This window comes from Balaenoptera acutorostrata, chromosome 21, assembly GCF_949987535.1.
Source record: "Balaenoptera acutorostrata chromosome 21, mBalAcu1.1, whole genome shotgun sequence".
NCBI lineage: Eukaryota > Metazoa > Chordata > Mammalia > Artiodactyla > Balaenopteridae > Balaenoptera > Balaenoptera acutorostrata.
The window spans coordinates 17,407,247-17,425,279 of record NC_080084.1 but is presented as its reverse complement, the minus strand read 5'-3'; the positions used below and the strand labels follow the sequence as shown (position 1 = coordinate 17,425,279).

Sequence of the window (18,033 nt, the reverse complement as noted above, 5' to 3'; positions counted from 1 at the left end):
GGGGCATACCTTTCACCACAGTCCCTTTCTTCGTCGTGTCCATGCTTATCCATCTAATACTTTCCGCACTGGTATCGGTCCAGAAGACTTTCTGATCCACTAAGTCATAGTCAATAGAGAAAATAATCAGGTTCTTGTCTATAGTTGCCAGAATATCTTCTTTTAAGCTCCTCAATCCATAGAGGAGTAGCTTAAACTGAATTGCCACAAGCAGGATCGGTTCAGTACCTGTCAAAAAAGAACTGCTTTCTTAAGGAGTTTGAACAGTGAACCCAGCACTGCTAAGGAATCAGAGGACAAAGTAGTTTTTGCCTTCTCATTGCCAAGGCTGTGAAACCATCTAGCTGGCATCTAAGTAGTTCTTTCCTTCATGTAATGGTTAAGCTAATACCCATGGTTTGAAGATACTCAGAATAAAGGCATAATTAGCTTAAATTGAAAACCACATTTACAACTAAATATTTGGGGGTAGTTGGGTAGGAAAGAAGTGCTTTTCAGGGCTTTGGATATTTATTCTAACTTCTGGTAAGGCTGACCCATGCATACAGAGGTTCAAGTTATGATTTTCTTATAATAATGCCTTATTGGTAGATACTTTCAGACTTGAATTCAGTCTGAAATATGAGGTATAAAAAGGGAGCTTTGGGATTGTGCAAGTCTTGTTCTGAAGACAGATAAAGCAGGTAGGAGCACTTACGACCTAAGAAAGAGAGATGTGCATTGGTTTTCCTGGACGATTTAGGACCTCCAAACTCTCGACTCACAGCTTAGGAGATACTCCCAGCTCCAGTTTACCTGTTGCTTTACAGGTATGGCCATCAGGCTCCAGTGAGTAGCCAGGATGACAGGTGCAGCTATAGGAGCCCTTGGTGTTGATACAGGTCTGACTGCAAGGCTGACCACCCAGTCTCTGGCATTCATCCACATCCTCGCAGATTCGGCCACTGCTTTTCAGCTCAAAGCCTCGCTCACAAGCACATACCTGAGAGAGGTTGGAAAACATGAAGACTTTCTGAAGACAAGTACAATACTGATAAAAGGACCTCAGCCTTGATATAAAAAGCACACGGCAATACAATCGATGTCAGCAACTCAAACTGTTCCTGGAACCGACTTCATCTCGAATGCAGTCACTCTCTCCATCTCCTGCACACACCCCACACCCCTGCCACCACCAGGGGCCTCAAGTTAACAAAGGTGCCCAGTTCATCCCAGGACGCCCAGACCCCAGCAGAATCCGTAAGTGAGGAGACTCGTAGACTTCACTGAACTGGTTTTCTGCCAATAGAGATGTTACTAGGACCAGACATCAGCACAGTTTTCTTCCACTTGCCCATCAGAATCAAGTTCACCGTGTCTAGCCACCCAATAATGCCAGGCCAGAACACGGACAGTCCTCCATTGAAGGGCAAGTCATATTCTAAATGCCCACACGGAAAGGACTTCCACATGGGTATGTACTCAATTTCCTGAGCTGCAACATGGTGGGGAGTTGCTTGGCTCTTGGGACAATCCCCCCAAAACTTGTTGCTTCACCCTAAATGTCACCCGGCGCTCATAGGTGGCATGGGAAGGACCACCATAGGAGAGTTTCTGGAGCCGGGTAGTAGGGTTCCAGAAGACATGAGATAGGAAAGGCGCTAGACAGGACTCAGCAGAAAGGCTCAAGCACAGGGACGTGGGTGGATGGGTCAGCACAGCTCTGCCGTGTAAGACTCAGAGCGTAGGGAGCAGACATCCTGAATGAGGACAGCGCCCCTTTCCCTACACCGAGTCTCTAGCTGCCAGAGCACAGGAACTGAAGCAACTCACAGGCCCACGTGGGGATGGGTAGCAGGTGTGGAAACACTGTCTTTGGCTGCACGCGGACGACGAGCACTGCTCGCCTTCATCGGAGCCGTCGGCACAGTCCTCCTTCCCATCACACACCAGGCTGAGGTCCAGGCAGGCAGAGGAGCGGCACTGGAACTCGGAACTCCCGCAGTTCTCCGGGGGGCCTGGAGAGGATGAATTTCTACCTTTACAGTCAAACCACCCCCCCACACCCCGCTCCCCGCCAAACATCCCTCCCACAGCAAGGCTCTCTCCCGTGCATACAATCAGGATGCCTCCATCCTGGCAAAGGGATGGATTTCAGGTCCTGCAGCATTTGCTCGCTGAGCTGGGTTCCCACGCCCAGACGCAGCAAGCGGCAGGCGCCCCTCTGAAGCCATCTGCCTTCTCCCCCTGCACTTACACCCGGCCTCATCACTGCCGTCCCTGCAGTCACCCTGCCCGTCACAGTGCCAGGGCTCAGGCACGCACTGGTCTCCACTGGCACAGGGCCACTGCCTCGAGCCACAGCGAAGCTCCTCGGGGTCACAGTCCTGAGGAGACAGCGAGCGACTTGGTCAACACCACCTGCATTCAGAGCCCAGAAGGGTCCTCAGAGGATGAGGAAGCCTGGGTTACAAGACAACCCTCAAGTCCCTTCTGCAATGAGACCAGAGCCTGAAAACTCGGGTGACATGGATTATAAGAAACTCGTTCCGCAGCTGGAGTTTAGGCAAGGAACCGCAGGTGATACCAACGTGGGTGGGAAAGTGGGAAGAAATCTCTTGTTTTGCAAACTGACCATCCAGGAAGTCTTAATTTCATTTAAGAAGCATAAGCAAAAAAAGTCTGCTCTAGAAACTCTTCTCTAGAATTCCCACCATTTCTAACGCACACTCCAGCATTTTGCACCTAATCTGACTTGGATTCTCAGATCTGGTGCAGGATGTCTGGTACAGGAGGGAAGGATATCTCAGATCTGTGCATCTGCTATACCCCAGCACCTTGAGGTACAGTCTCAGCCCCTCAGACACTACTCATTTTACTGATGAGGAAATAGAGCATCAGGGTATAAGTGCTTTCTTAAGGTCAAATGCAAGCAGTAGGTTCAAACCCGGGCTGCACTGCATACGATGCAGGAGCACCATTGTACGTCTCGATGACTGTTAGGTGGAGCTTCAAAGCATCTCTCTAAGCAGGACATTTAAGCCACGACCATCAAGACCTAACACTTGCAAACCTCCCATAAAGACCTCTTACAGGTTTGACTTTCAACAAGAGGATCTTAACACTTTGGACACTTTGATGTAGTTTTGAGTGGCTTTCTGGGCAGGAATTGTGGGAGACTTCTCTGTTCTTGTGTTTTCGCAAGTTTTCTATGAGGAGGCACGTGTTACTGTTACAGTTAGAAGTGTACTGTGTTTTTCTGAAAGAGAGTGGGCTACCTTCTCATCAGTTCCATCTTTGCAGTCTAAGTCGTGGTCACATATCCAGTCTGCCAACACACACTCTCCACTCCTTGGGCACTTCACCTCCCCTGACGGGCATGGCAGGGGCCAGGTAGAACAGCCCTCTTCATCCGAGTGGTCCAGGCAGTCCCGGTTCCCATCGCAACGCAGGGAAGAAGATATACATTGGCCATTCTCACATTTAAATTCAGATGCACTGCATTTTTCATGAACTGAAAAACAAAGCTCTAGGTAAGAACTCAGCCAGATGGAGAAGCAATTTGATGGCAGATAAAATGACTTGAAGACTCCCAGTCTTCTGCTGTCACCTTGGGAACTAAGCCCCAGCAGGTATTAGGGCAGGAAGGTGATTCAACTAGAGTGTTAGGGCAGAAAAGGCCTGCTAAGCTAGCCCAGAAAATCCTCTTCATCCTGGAGAACGAGGGCTGAGGGACAGGGATGGGAGGACTGTAGAAGGATGCTGGGATAGGCAGGGTAGTGGGATTCCCCTCTGAAACCCTAATGTCATGCATGAAAAAAGAGATTCTCCCATAATACCCAACAGACCCTACAACTTATGTTCTTGGACTCAGTTCCTCCAGACAGAAGTTGATTGGCTTGATTCAAGAAAAAGAGTCAGGCCCTAGGCAAAACTATACATATGAATTGAAAAGTAAATTATACCTTGGGTTTCTGCCTACTTCCTTCCTGTACCTCTTGCCTCCTGATGTTCTTCTCCTAAAGCCCAAGTGCAGTCACATCCTCTGGTTACCCACTCAGCCACCTTCACATCCAAATCCATCATAGTGACTTACCCGGCCTCCTCTTCTTTTCACTTCAATTCTCCAAATTCCCTCTTCTACCCTAATCCCACAACATGATTAAGGTCTTTGAAACATGTCTTTCGGACATAAATAAAGGTAAAGATGTGCATCCCATAAAAATGAGGGGAAAGCAATGACATCTATAATGAGGTGGTCCATCCCATGAGAAGACCCAGGACCAAAATCAAAATCTTCAAGGAGGCAGCTTTTTGCCCAATGAGAAATAATACTTTATTTTGATATGCAGACTGGTTGTCCACTAATAGAATTCTTCTTTCTTCTTGTCATGGAAAGGGGAATGTTACAGCATGATCACCAAGGTCCCTCTAACTCAGAAACCTTCATCTTAGTCTTAACTAAGTAGTTAAGTACAGTCGATCCTCATTATTTTTGGATTCAGTATTTGCTCATTCACCTACTTGCTAAAATTTGTAACCCCCCAAATCAACACTCCCACACTTCCATGGTCATGTGAAGATATAACACAAAGCAGCAGAAATGTGAGTTGCCCAACGCACGTCTTTCCAGTTGAGGCTGAACAAGGCACCGTTCTGCCTTCTTGTTTCTGTTCTCATACTCATATAAAAAAGTGCCCATTTCGGACCGTGGTTTTCACATTTTTGTACTTTTTGGTGATTTTGCTGTTTAAAATGGCCCCAAGCATAGGGCTCAACTGCTGTCTGGTACTTCTAAGGGTAAGAAGTCTACGGTGTGTCTTATGGAGAAAATACGTGCATTAGGTAAGCTTTGTTCAGCATGAGTTACAGTTTGCTGTTAATGAGCAAACACTATATGTTACGTCGTCTTTCAACAGAAACACACATAAAATAAGGTTATATACTGATTGGTTGACAAAAATGTTGTGACCAGAGACTCAAAGAAACCCACGCTGTATTTTATCTAGGAGCAATGATTCAATATCCTTGAATTCAATGTTCATGGCAACTTTATAGAATATATAGTTATGTAGAATATAACTAACATGAATAAGGAGAATCAACTGTAATGCAGTTGGAAGTACTCTAAGGAACTCCCATGGAACTTACTACATCCTTGTTCATCTTTTCTGTCAGAACAGTCAGGGTTGCCATCACACAGCCAGCTCTTGGGGATACAGCGGGTCTTGTTGTCACAACGCAGAGAGCAGTCTTCAGCAGGCTTCCAGCAACCCAACTCGTCCGAGCCATCCAGGCACTGCCGGGCCCCATCACAGTGGTACTTCTCCTCAATGCACTTGTTTCCATCCAGACACTGGAAGACCCCTTCAATAGAAAGGGTCAAAAGCTAGCACCATATGCTCATCATACTGAAGATTTATAATTAGATTAACTCACACTCATTCTGGAGTTTGAGGGGTAAGTAGACTGACCTTATTTGTTTGAGTTCTATATCTTAATTGATCCATAAGTGAGCTTTAATAAAGTACTAAGGTTAATTAAGCTGAACTAGGTTCTTGAAATACTAAGGCCTTATATTGGTTTGGTTACTTTAACAACTTGTTAAAACACTACCAAGTCGGTTATAAGTGGTCCATTTAGGTCACTCTGTGCCAATATAAAGGCAGATATTGGAATACTTAGGCAAATTTGAGGGAGCAAGGAAGCAATAGTCAAATTATACCTGGCAAAACACTGTGGACTTAAATGTCATAAAATGGGCAATCATAGGATCCATGTTCTGACAGACTGGGACTTTTATCTATGAGAATTTATAGGGAAAGCAAGTGTGATTATAATAAACACTCTGGCAACTCATATCGTGCACCCAAGGCTGAATCAGCATACCTGGAACAAGAGACTGAGAACAGGAGATGGTGACCCACCTGCTCTGTTGCAGAAGTGGGAACAGTTCTCTTCGTCTGAGCCATCCCCGCAGTCCTGCTTGCCATCGCAGAGGTACCCCCGGGAGATGCACTCCCGCCCGTCCCGACACGGCACAGAAGATCGGGTGCAGAGGAGAGGGGGTGGCGGAGGGGTGGGTGTGGCAGCTCCTTTGACCTCAGGATCTAGAATAAACAGTGTGTCAGCAGGTCAGTCCATTTGGTTTCAGCAATGGAGATGTGCTTCTACTGCCCCCCTCCCCGAAAACCCATGTCATGGCTGGGTAGCTACATTTTTCTATCTCATAGGAAGAAAGAATAAGGACCCTTGATCTTTTGACTACGTGTGTGGTGTGTTGGCCCATCATCTCGTGGCTTTGAATTTGGGCAAATTGTTTTCTCCTTTCAGGCCTATAAACTTTAACCTTAATTTTTTCACTGCCTGGTACTATATTCTAGGCATGCAAAATAAAGTAAGTTTCTGAAGACAGGGACTTGTTCTGTCTGGTTCTTGCTGTAGCATCTGATGGTCTAGGACAGGGGCCTAGAGATGCTGAGATGTCTAAGTTACACTACCAAAAGTTACCATTTAGTACTCTTCAGCAACTGTTGCAGTAACGTAATAGATTTGTTAGTAGAATAATCAAAATTGGATTTTTTACCAAACAGTTAACTTTTTATTAGCATACTTTACCACCTAAGAACTATGTTCGTATGCCTAACACTTCTTAGCCCCCCAAATCAGGTTAAACCAGTGAATCAAAAATTAAGGTAGTTTAGACAGCAGGGGGAGTTTAGAGACCTCTAGGGAGCAGGTATATAGGAGGAGGAACAGTTCTGTCCATCTTTGTTTCTACTCTTCCTTGGGATTTCCAGCTACTTCTGGCAAGAAAGCCCCCTGAATCCTGTGATAGGATTTCTTCTTCTTCTGCCTCAAGATCCAGAATCAGAGTTTTTGGTGCCATGCCAAAGGCTTATATGAAAAGAAAAGAGTTAAACCAGCATTAAGCAGATTAACGTGAATGACCAAGGTGCAGCTTCAGCAGAAGACCTGCTTCTCCTGGTAACCAGGACCCAGAGCAGAGGGTCCCCTGCAAGATGTCACTGCTATGAGAAAAGGGGTTCCTTGGTAAAAAACCAGCTTGGGAAACTGGTTTAGAGCAAGTTAAATGGATCTCTTTACTGCCAGACTAAGAGCTTTAATATGCTAAGGTGAAAGATGATTCCCAAAAGGGGCTACGGTGTGCACCCTGCTTGGGGTATTACTCGGGAACTGGTGTCATTTAGCAACTTTGAGAACCGTGTTAGATTCTCACTCCTCCAGGACAAGGACACATCAGGGAGAAGGCCTGGTGAACTGTGGGTTGGGACCACTGCCAATACGAACTAGAAGATACTCAGGATTTTCTCCTAGAAAAACACACCGAGGGGACCCGGGTAAAGTGGAACCCCAAGAATAACCTCCCAGGGGAAGACTCACCTGGAACCTCCAGATTCTCTGCCAGAATGATCATCTTCTGTATGTAGGGCTCTTTCGACACTGAGAAGGGCTCCGGCATCCTCCTGTTCCACAGCATGAGAGCTGTTCTGTTCAGAGTCACCAGGTAGGGCTCGTGGGCCACGATCATCCCATCACTCCAGGTCTTGTTCAAAGTGTAGGTTCTGTTTTTTCGGAGACTCAGACTTTGCAACCCTAAGGAAGAGTCAGGTTCTTATAAGCTGATACAGAACAAGTAACCTGTGACAGCAAGGAGGCAAGGCCACCATTGGATTGAAAGGTAAAATAAGCACAGATTCTTCTATTGAGTTTTGTAGGTTTTAGTTTTATAGTTAAAGATAATCCAAGGAAGCATTTAAAGCTCCAGAAAACTGAGGTCTGCTGCATGGAAACATCAGATATGACTTGACCACCTTCCATGTACAGTCCTACAACCCCCGGTCATCAGCACACAGCTGCCAGGTCTCAAGGATGACTTCTGGGTGAAAAGACTATCACATTCTGCTACAAAGTTATAATTGGTACCTGCTGCAAGTTATAACTGGAGCACCTGTACTTCATTTGCAATGGAAGTTTGGTTCCATTACTTCTACTTACGGAAGTAGAAACAAATAGCTTTTTGCAGTGTTCAAAATTATGTTATTTCTGAAGTTTTCCATCTCTTCAATCATAAATCTAGACTTATAAATGAGAACAGAGTTTGAGGTCAGTGACTTGTGCCCAAGCTTTAACTGTGAAAATCAGAGTTTGAGCCTATGTCTAACTAGTTCTAAAAATGGAATCATTATACTAAAAACAAGACCCTCACTCATCCCCTCAAGCTTCTTCCAACCTCACTCGTTGTGCAGTGCTTACCTAACCCTTTGGTGGTCCAGAGGATGCTAGACGAGCCAAGGTCTAAGGTCACGTGGGTGTCCGCCGTCCAGGTGCCTCTCCAGACTGCCCATCTGCTTTTGCCATCAAGGGTCATGCTTTGCAAGTGTTCCCCACTCTCCACCCAGTACAGCAGCCTCTTCGGCCAATCGAGAAGGAGATGCAGTATAACGCTGCCTGTTCTATACAGGGTATGGGTGTCTGGGCCAGCGATTCTAGTCCTCTGAATAGCACTTGTGTCACAGGGCAGCCAGTACAAGTTCCCAGTCGGAATGTCCACATTTGCTGAACAGACTGTGAGGACAAGTTGCTCCCATTAGAAAGGACACTCAAATGCATTCACATACTGTCTTAAACTTTGGGTCAAGGATAGAAGGGAGACAACTGGGGGGATGCAAAGATCAGTCCCTACAAGCCTACACACCTTGTTCGCACGATGGTCCCATAATGCCTACTCTGGTTCCAGCACCTTGTCTGTCCTATGAGCTCATCTGATCCTTGACAGCCCCTGGCAAGGTAGATATGCACTGCATTTTATAAGTTAGTAGCTAAGTGAAAGACTGGCAAGTTCCTAAGAACACACTGGCTCCACTGGGTTCTGTTTCTCTCATCCTCATTGGGCTCTGCCCTCTGTAGGAAACACGTGGTCTCCTCTGGAGTCAGATTCAACCATGGCCAGCCCAGCATGCCAGCATCACAGAATGTTCTTAGAATGATTCCACAAAGGTTCTTAAAAATATGCACTCTTTCCTAAACAGAATTTGAGGCCCAATCATTTTCGATTCAGAATTTCATCAGTATTTTCCAGCCTCAATTTTCTTTTTTCTTTTCTTTTTTTTTTTTGAGATCTATGTAAATGTTTTTATTATTTATTAATTTATTTGTTTATTAAAAAATTTTTTTTGGCTGCATTGGGTCTTCGTTGCTGCGCGCGGGCTTTCTCTAGTTGCGGCGAGTGGGGGCTACTCCTTGTTGCGGTGCACGGGCTTCTCACTCCGGTGGCTTCTCTTGTTGCGGAGCACGGGCTCTAGGCGCGCGGGCTTCAGTAGTTGCAGCATGTGGGCCCAGTAGTTGTGGCTCACAGGCTCAGTAGTTGTGGCGCACGGGCTTAGTTGCTCCGCGGCATGTGGGATCTTCCCAGACCAGGGATCGAACCCGTGTCCCCTGCATTGGTGGACGGATTCTTAACCACTGCGCCACCAGGGAAGTCCTCAATTTTCAATATGAGAACAAGATTAACACATCCAAGAGAAAAAACCACAGATGTCAGTGCACTTTGATATAAGAATAAGCTGAAAGCTGCAGGCCCAGGAGTTGTAAGGAGGCTCTGAGATGTGCAAACAGGTCTTGATAGCAGAGGTCAAGCTGATTACTACCTAGAAAAGCCCTGCCTGGCTTTGTCAAGCTTTCCAGCCAACTGTATAGGACAAGCACTCCTGTGTGTCTCCTTTACTATACGTCAGTACTTGTGACACCAGATGCGTGTTTTTCCCCCCACACCAAGCAATTCTGCAACACAAGTGGGATGTCCTATGTAAAGAAAATAAAACATGCTGCCTGCTGCCATTCCAGTTCTGCAAGGATCAAGCCATCAGCCACCACAGTCGCCCACCAGCAGTGCTCCCCTAGAGGAATTCAGGATGGAGAAAAATAGGAGGCATTCTGTACTTTGGATACTGGCCCCTAGGTAGTTAAGATACATTACTTAAGGAAAAATTTCGAAGGACCCCAGATTCCTGCATCTTCCCATGCACAGAAAAACACTAAAATCATTAACATGAGGTAGCTGCCCTTCGTGATTAGTAGTAATCTTCTGATGCTTGACTACATGTTTTTCCAGCCAAAAAATTCATATGTATCCTGGCTCCTCCCTTAGTTCTTTGGAACAGTTTCTCAGAGCTACTGACAGGCTGTCTCCTGGGCTATAGTCTTCAGTAAGACACTGAATAAACTGGACTCATAGCTCTTAACATTGTGCATTTTTTTTCAAGTCGACACCTACAATTCAGTTCAGTTCAGACACTGTCGACCTGGAGTTAGCATCAGGTCCCACAGGCTAAGGGCTCAGTCCCACAGGACTGCCCCCACTTCAGACACCAGTCACAAGTCCCAGGTTGTCACCTGTACTCTGACCCACTGGCTCTAAATCAGGGTTCCCACAACCCCCTCCTTGAGTTCAATAATTTGCTAGAATGACTCACAAAACTCAGGGAAACACGTTTACAGGGTTATTATATAAAGGATACAGATGAACAACCAGATGAAGAAATACATAGGGCAATGTCCAAAGGGTCCCAAGTGCAGGAACTTCTGTCCCTGTGGAGTTGGGGTTCAATACACACAGATGTATTGAAGCTCTCTGAACTCCATACTTTGGGGATTTTTATGGAGACTTCATCACATAGGCATGATTGATTATTAAGTCCATTTTCAGCCCCTCTCCCCTCTCTAGAGAGTAAGGAGTGGGGCTGAAATTTCTTAGCTTCTCATCACGGCTTGGTCTTTCTGGTGACCAACCTCCTAGAGGTAGTGATAAGGTTTTAAAATTTTTTCTGGCCTTGAATCTGAGTAAGATAGAAGTGGACTTTAAATTCAATTTTGCATTGCATTGCAAAACCCACCAAGAGTTGTCTCATTAAAACAAAAGCTGTTCCTATCACCCAGGAAATTCTAATGGATTTAGGAACTCTGTGTCAGATGCTCCCATCACTTAGGAAATTACAAAGGTCTTAGAAGCTCTGTGCCTGTAACCAGGGACAGAGAGCAAAATCTATATTTTTTTCTATTATTTCAGGGTCACCTACTACAGAGACTCAATATTCACCACGGAGCCAGCTTAAATGAAATTGTCAGTCTCTTACAAATCCTTGGTATAATTATAACATAGAAACCAATTATCAAAGATTAGCCAGTGGGGGTAGGTAGCATTTGAATTAAACAGGAGGAAATCCATGATCAGGGTTTCCTAGACAGCCATCAGATGTACTGCAAGATCACTGCCCATTTCAGTTTCTCCCAAAAGTTCTTTCAGTCAGGTACTGAAAGCTCCTATGTGCCAGGCTTTGCTCTTGCCCACAGGGCTCTGGGTAGAGTCTGCTGCTCTGAAGGATGTCTCGGGAACATGGATTCCAATACAGCACTTCCTGTAGTAAAGCACCCATGGCACAGGCATTCAGAAATCAGATTACTCACCCTGGAACTCAAGTCTCAGTTTTCTTTTATAAAATAGATATTTGCATTTAGGCTGAGTACAGGGAGCTAAGGGTGGGGTATGCCATGTAGGAGTGTGGGAGGGGAGAGAAAGTATATATTATCATATTAAGAAAATATCTTGCTAGTTCTCTCTGAAATCTGCATTGCAAATTGTTTCTAAATTAGTGTAAGAAAAATCTGCAATGCAAAGTTGAAGTATTTAAGGTCCGTTTCCATCCTATCTAGACTTAATGCCAGAAAAATAGAATTTTAAAAACCTAGGATTTTCCAAATCATGGAAGCCTTTTAGGAGTCTGCATACCCTTCATAAGAACAAGGGTAAATCAGAGACGCTTAATATTTAAATCAGTTAAAAACCACTCTTTGGTATTAAGGTTGATTCAGATCAGGGACAGGTAGGGTCTTCTGGTGTGGGGGGGTTGGCCCTACTTAAATTTAGAGCCAGAAAATAAAGGAAAAAAATCCAAAATAATAGCCTCCCCAACTTACCTGTACGCTCTGTCCAAATCTCTTGCTTTTCCCCTGAATAGCCAGTTGAGCAGAACAGATGTCCCTGGGTATTTGTCCAGTAGACGAGGTTTCTTTTCCAGTCAATATCCAGTAAATAGATGTTCCTTGGATGCTCTTGCACTAGGCTTCTCTCTATAGCAGTTCCCATAAAACCAACTTTCAACAAGTAGAGACGTTTGCCAGAGGAAAACACTAGTTTTAACTCTACCAAGAAAAAAGGAGAGATGTCCTGTTTGACCATTTGTCAGAGAAGCCCCATACTCCCCTCTGGAGCAATGCCCCTCTCTCAAGCTGAGGTTCCCCTAGAAAGGGATCTTATAAAGTTTGCTTCTGAAGCAGGTATTCACCATGAATGCCCTGGCTTCCTTAGAGAAGGGAGTCATTTGGGCAAATGAAAGCATTGTTCAGCTTTCCCAAGGCACCAAGTCTTTTAAATTTCTGCTGAAAGGTTAACACAGAATCCTGAGGATTAGGGCTGCAGGGCTGCACCATTTAATTCAGTAATGTCATCAAATTCTTGCCTGTAGCACACGAGTCTCAATACGAAGAATTTTAAACTCTACTGCAGATGCAAAGAAAAGTTACCTGGGAATTTAACTGTATATATCATGTTAAAAACATTTTAAGCTAAGTCTTGAGTTTGGCACAATGGCTTATTACACCATAATCACGTTCCATGGCTACCCACTGTGAATTGCATTCTTCAAAGGTGGTTAGAACATGAACACATTCACAGCATTTATTCTTCTTAAAACCTCAATGTTCTATAGAAAAGAAGTCAAGACATTTGGACAGTGATATTCAACGGATTATGCAGGCTTTACCACTTCAAAACATGGAACAGCAGCATGAGGAATTACGTTAATGCAGACGCTCTGCCTACAAACATGAGTCAGAATACACAACAGTCGTAAGACTGCAGAGGGTTTCTTTCTTATACTAAGTCATTAATCTTTCATGTAAAACTGAGTGGTATAAGCTATTTTTTCTTCTTTTAAAACTAACAAAACCCAAATATCCATTGATGGATGAGTGGATAAACAGACTGTAGTATCTACACACAATGGAATCCACCTTAAAAAGGAAATTCTGATACATGTTACAACATGGATGAACTTTGAAGACATTATGCAAAGTAAAATAAGCCAGTCGCAAAAGGACAAATATTGTACCATTTTACTTATATGAGGTCCCTAGGGCAGTCAAATTCATAGAGACAGGAAGTAGAACGGTGGTTGCCAGGGCCTGGGGGGAGAGGGGAATGAGGAGTTATTGTTTAACAGGAATAGAATTTCAGTTTGGGAAGATGAAAAAGGTCTGGTGATGGTCGCACAAAAATGTGAACATACTTAATGCCACTGAACACTACACTGAAAAATAGTTAAAATGGTACCTTTTGTCATGTATATTTCAGCACAATAAAAAACTAATCAAGATCTTTTGATAACAAAACTGTCATTATCAAAGTAGGTTGTCAGGTCAAAAGCGATTGATCCAAAAACAGAAGCTACATTATTTCCAGACCTACCATGGAATGTGCCTTCTTAAGCCAAACCCATTTCACCCAGCGTACTTACCACTACATGTGCCCGAAGGTAAAAGAAACATCCCCTCTGGACAAACACACTTATAGCCCTTGGGATGGACGGGGGACAGGAGACATAAGTGGCTGCAAGAACCTGGAACGCATGCTGGGTATCTGTCTGTTTTAAAATAAAAACAGATACAATTAGGTTGGATACAATTTCAGATGTATTTATCCAAACTAGTTCAAAACCTAAGACTCAAGGGGAGTTAAGGCATTTTTGCTTTAAGAGGATCCCAATATACTTGTTACCCTCTAGGTTAGGCAGGCTGACCTTGAACTCCTGGGGCCCCGTGTCTTTCAGACAGTGACAATGACCTCTCTATATGAAGCTTGGGCCAAGAAAGCTTCAACCAACAGCATCTTCCCCCTTGGAGTTAAGACAAAATGACTGTCTAATTTGCTGATAGGAAGTAAATAGTGGTTCTAGGCTCTCCACTTTGGTTAGTTTCTTGGACCCACTGAAGAAGCATTATCTGAGCTGAAGCTGACATACAATTTCAGATTAACAAGCTTTTAACTCCTAGTCAATGAACATTTGACTTCCTCCTATAAACAGGATGTTGGGCTTGGTTCCATCTTCTGTTATCAATTGACGTGTCAGTGAGGAAGCTATTCTAGCCCTTCTGTGAACAGCGTATTCCCCGTTTTGTGTATCTCAGAAGTTTTGTGTATTAAAATTCTGGTTGCTACATTAGACAAGAGCCAGGTACATGCCTGGAATGAGTTTCCCAGCAGATATTTTCGTTCCGTTCATCTTACTCAGAAGTCCTGGATAGGTCTGGAATGATCCCAGAACATTTCCCCCCAAATAGCAAGTTCTAACAGACGGAGGGAGTAATTTAGGGGGTTTCCGTTCAGTATGCATTCTGGTTCATGAGCATTTTGAAAGCAAGCAATAACTTACTCTTAGGCTGCTGGGATTTGTGGAGCACTGAGAAGGCAGATATGGAAGCGTTTATCAGCACCACCCTCTCCTTTGGGTTGTGGGGTGAAGCATGAAACAGGTGTAGTTTATTTGTCCAGAAGAAAGAGTTCTCAAATACAGCCAGTCCCACTGGATCTTCACCTTCCAAGAAGACCTTGGGGAAGGTGTGCCTCCCAGCTCCATCCACGTTCACCGTCTCTATGGACTGAAGGGTGAGAGGGTCTCATGAGGGCAGGGCAGTGTTAGCAAGAGCGGCTGACCACCTTAGCGCACCTCAGTTTCTTGGACACTGATTAAACATCTTTATCTGATATCAACTTGATAGAGATAAACTTATCTTGGGATCCACAGAGGCTAATGTCAAAGCCAATGGATTGGGCTGTTTCTTATATAAACTGGAGTCACGTATGTTGTACAAGTAGCTACTATAACTTAGTGTCTGCATCCAGACAGTGTACCAAATCCTTCCACTACATTCCCCAACCATCTTCTGAGGTAGGCATTCTGTCTTTTCAGAGAGGGCAATGGGAGCTCAAAGAGGTACCCTAAGTAGCCAGAAACCACAGCTGGAAGAAATAGGCTTAAAACTACAACTTCCAAACCTATGCTTTCAGCCCCCATGTCCTACTGGTCTTTTAGTTTGATGGTTCCAAAAATGAGAAAGCATGAACTGTAATATGAAGACCTAGAAATGTGAGTACAAGACACTGAAGTACTTAAGTAACTGCATACTTGCAAGGAAGAGGTCTGCCATCGTAAAATGTTTTGTATCCCAGGTACCACACAGAACATGACCTAGACTACCAGGAAATTCCGGTGCTGAGTTTGACTGTAGAGAGTTTAAGAAAGTCACACTAAGTCTCCCAACCTACGTTGATACAGTCTGGTTCTACTTGAAGATTCTGTGCTCTTCTCGGTTTTCATGGCCAGAGATATTTTACTAAGACGATGCAAGACATAAGAGAACTCTGTACTTACCCACAGTCATACCAAGCCCCTACTAAATGGGTTTACCTTTTCCTGACCCATCGCAGTACCTCTTTATATGCACTGATCCAGTAGAGCCTGCCAGCCACGTGGTCTAGTGTCAGCCCTGAGGGTTCCTCCATGTTCACCACTGCCAGCACCTTCCTATCAGAGCCATCCATCCCTGCCGTTTCAATAGTCCTCAGGCCTTTCCCTCCTCTATTTACCCAGTACAGGTACCTGAGAAAGGCAAAGGCACAAGTGTTAGAGAATCCCCTCAGGAGTGTGTATACGACTCTGACCAGCCAGGCTCCCCTGGTCTCTTGCACAGACCTCATATCATTGCACTGCTAAGAAAGCTGCTCTCAGACTCAGTAGACTTTGAAAAGTTTGGCTCTATGGTGTTCAATTTAAACTTCAAAATTAAGAATTTTTTGGAGCAAATGAGACCTAGGTTGAAAAGGTTGACGTGCTCTCTTATCAATTTAAATATCTAAGATAACCAATGATTTTGGATATATTCCAAAAGAAGCGCTACTTACTTCTTTGCAGGAAACACTATTAGCTGCTCTGGCACAAGATCCTTTTCCAGGATTTTGACGTAGCCTCTGCCATCACTTAAACCAGCACAGATGACCCTGGCAAAGCTGCTAGCCCAATACAACTGTCCCGTGAACCAGTCCAAAGAGATACTGTTGATTGCTTTAAGTTCTGGGGATACAGGAGACAGTATTATGTTTCTCTATTCCTCTATATCCACCTTACCTTGAAAAAAGAGACTCAGACAAAATTTTTCTACATCTTCTGATTTCAGGCCATACAATAAGGCAACACAAGGAATGAATGAGAGCCACAGCTGTGTGAGGTATTTCCAGTATACCGTGGGCAGTAAGGAAACAGAAAGACCTCAGTAGAAGCATAACCAAGAAATCCAAGAGAATGTGACCTCAGTTTGGGACAATATTCATTATAGAAGTCTCTGGGGAACTGTTAATGAATGCTACCTCTTAACCGCTGTCAGAGGATTTGTGTGTGCCCAGGACTATGCTAAGCACTGCTTCCCCTGCACTGTCCAACATTATCCTCACACCAACCCAGTGAGACAAGTGCTATTACCTTCCTCTTATACACGGTGGCTCAAAGGAGTTAACAGCTTGCTCAGGGTCACACACCTAGTTATGGGGCTGAGACTAACCTTGGCTAGAGCCCACACCCCCATACTTCCAGTACTGCCTGACAGCAATCTCATCTCAGGTTACGCTCCACAAAGCTCCTGTAGAACCAAACTACACAGACTTATCTCAAATCAAGATTTTATGTACTCTCATGATTCATGACAAGTGAGTCACAGAAGATGTCCAGATGAACACATACGCTTCTTACATTATGTTCAAGTAGCTTGAAGAAGCTAGGGCTCTTAGTATTAAGAAAGATACCTGGATAGAGAGGAACAGAGTTCGGCTTCCCAAGAACAAACATATTTAAGACTTCATCCACCCAGAAGTACATACTTCTCTCCAGATCATATGCAACAGAAGTAGGCCTTGATTTTATAGGTACCAGAGTCTCATAGATGCCTGTTCTTCGATCCAGTACACCAAGTTCTCTATCTGCTGCGATAAGAATTTTAATAGCATCATCTGCAATAGAAGTAGAAGGAGTGGCATGTGACTATGAAACTTTCTTTCACACCATTCTCCTTAACTAAAGATGTTGGCTCATGGCCCATGCCAAAACCTACTTATCCCTGAGGTCTGGACTAAGGTGGATCTAGAGGAGACCTGGCTGGCCACGTGAAGCCTCAATTCCTCCTCTGAACTCCAGCACATTGAAATGAATCTTTGGAACTTTTCTGCCTGATTTCAGATTAAGCCCTTCTCCCCTAGACAGAGGTCCTCTGCATGCCTTGTATACAGCAGCCAAATTAAGTGTCCCATTGTGAAAGCAGCACAGGACAAGTTAAGATCATCGATTGGGTCTCTGGAGCACCTAGCTGTAGATCCTGCAGAGAAACTAAATCATTTTAAAGACACGTAGTAGGAACTGACACTCAAAACTGATCAACTAATGTTATAATATTGATAGCAGCTTCCTTATGGAAAGAGTAGAATCACCTCTAATACCAGACCTTGAAGTGAATCATCTATATCACTCGTACCTATAAATGCTGCTAAGAATAGAGCAGGAGCTAGGCTTTGCTTCTGGTATTGAAACTCACCTGTAACTCGACAGTCGGTGCCATTGTGGAGCTGGTAACCTCGGATACACCCACAGGAGTAAGACCCTGGTGTGTTATGACACAGCTGGCCACAGGGGCTGTATGCCATAGAGCACTCGTCCACATCTGATGATAGACAGTCGGAAATTAGGGAAGAACAAGGAACAATCTCAAGTATTTTTGTTCTTTTGGGCCACTTTTCAGATACTCATGGAACATGTATTAGGTGGAGATCACTGTGTGGTGCTGGGACAGAAAGTCCCTGCCTCCATAGAATTCCCACAAATGCGAATGTATTTCAGCAGAACCGTCAATACAGGGACCCTAGATGTGTGGCTG

At 44.4% G+C, this 18,033-nt stretch overlaps 1 protein-coding gene across 1 annotated transcript in view; it reads right to left on the bottom strand.

The window, feature by feature from the left end:
* The window catches only part of LOC103012668 (low-density lipoprotein receptor-related protein 2-like), a 36,541-nt gene that overhangs the window by 9,971 nt on the left and 8,537 nt on the right, over positions 1–18,033 (bottom strand). The window contains exons 7-22 of the mRNA XM_057537498.1: positions 17,695–17,820; positions 16,913–17,116; positions 16,019–16,187; positions 15,548–15,716; positions 14,490–14,715; positions 13,575–13,700; positions 11,977–12,201; positions 8,257–8,568; positions 7,384–7,596; positions 5,907–6,089; positions 5,131–5,346; positions 3,258–3,493; positions 2,237–2,366; positions 1,813–1,997; positions 796–982; positions 10–228 (exon numbers count right to left, since the gene is read on the bottom strand). Of these exons, the coding sequence (XP_057393481.1) occupies positions 10–228; positions 796–982; positions 1,813–1,997; positions 2,237–2,366; positions 3,258–3,493; positions 5,131–5,346; positions 5,907–6,089; positions 7,384–7,596; positions 8,257–8,568; positions 11,977–12,201; positions 13,575–13,700; positions 14,490–14,715; positions 15,548–15,716; positions 16,019–16,187; positions 16,913–17,116; positions 17,695–17,820 (3,126 nt within the window). The remainder of the gene's footprint in view (positions 1–9; positions 229–795; positions 983–1,812; positions 1,998–2,236; positions 2,367–3,257; positions 3,494–5,130; positions 5,347–5,906; positions 6,090–7,383; positions 7,597–8,256; positions 8,569–11,976; positions 12,202–13,574; positions 13,701–14,489; positions 14,716–15,547; positions 15,717–16,018; positions 16,188–16,912; positions 17,117–17,694; positions 17,821–18,033) is intronic.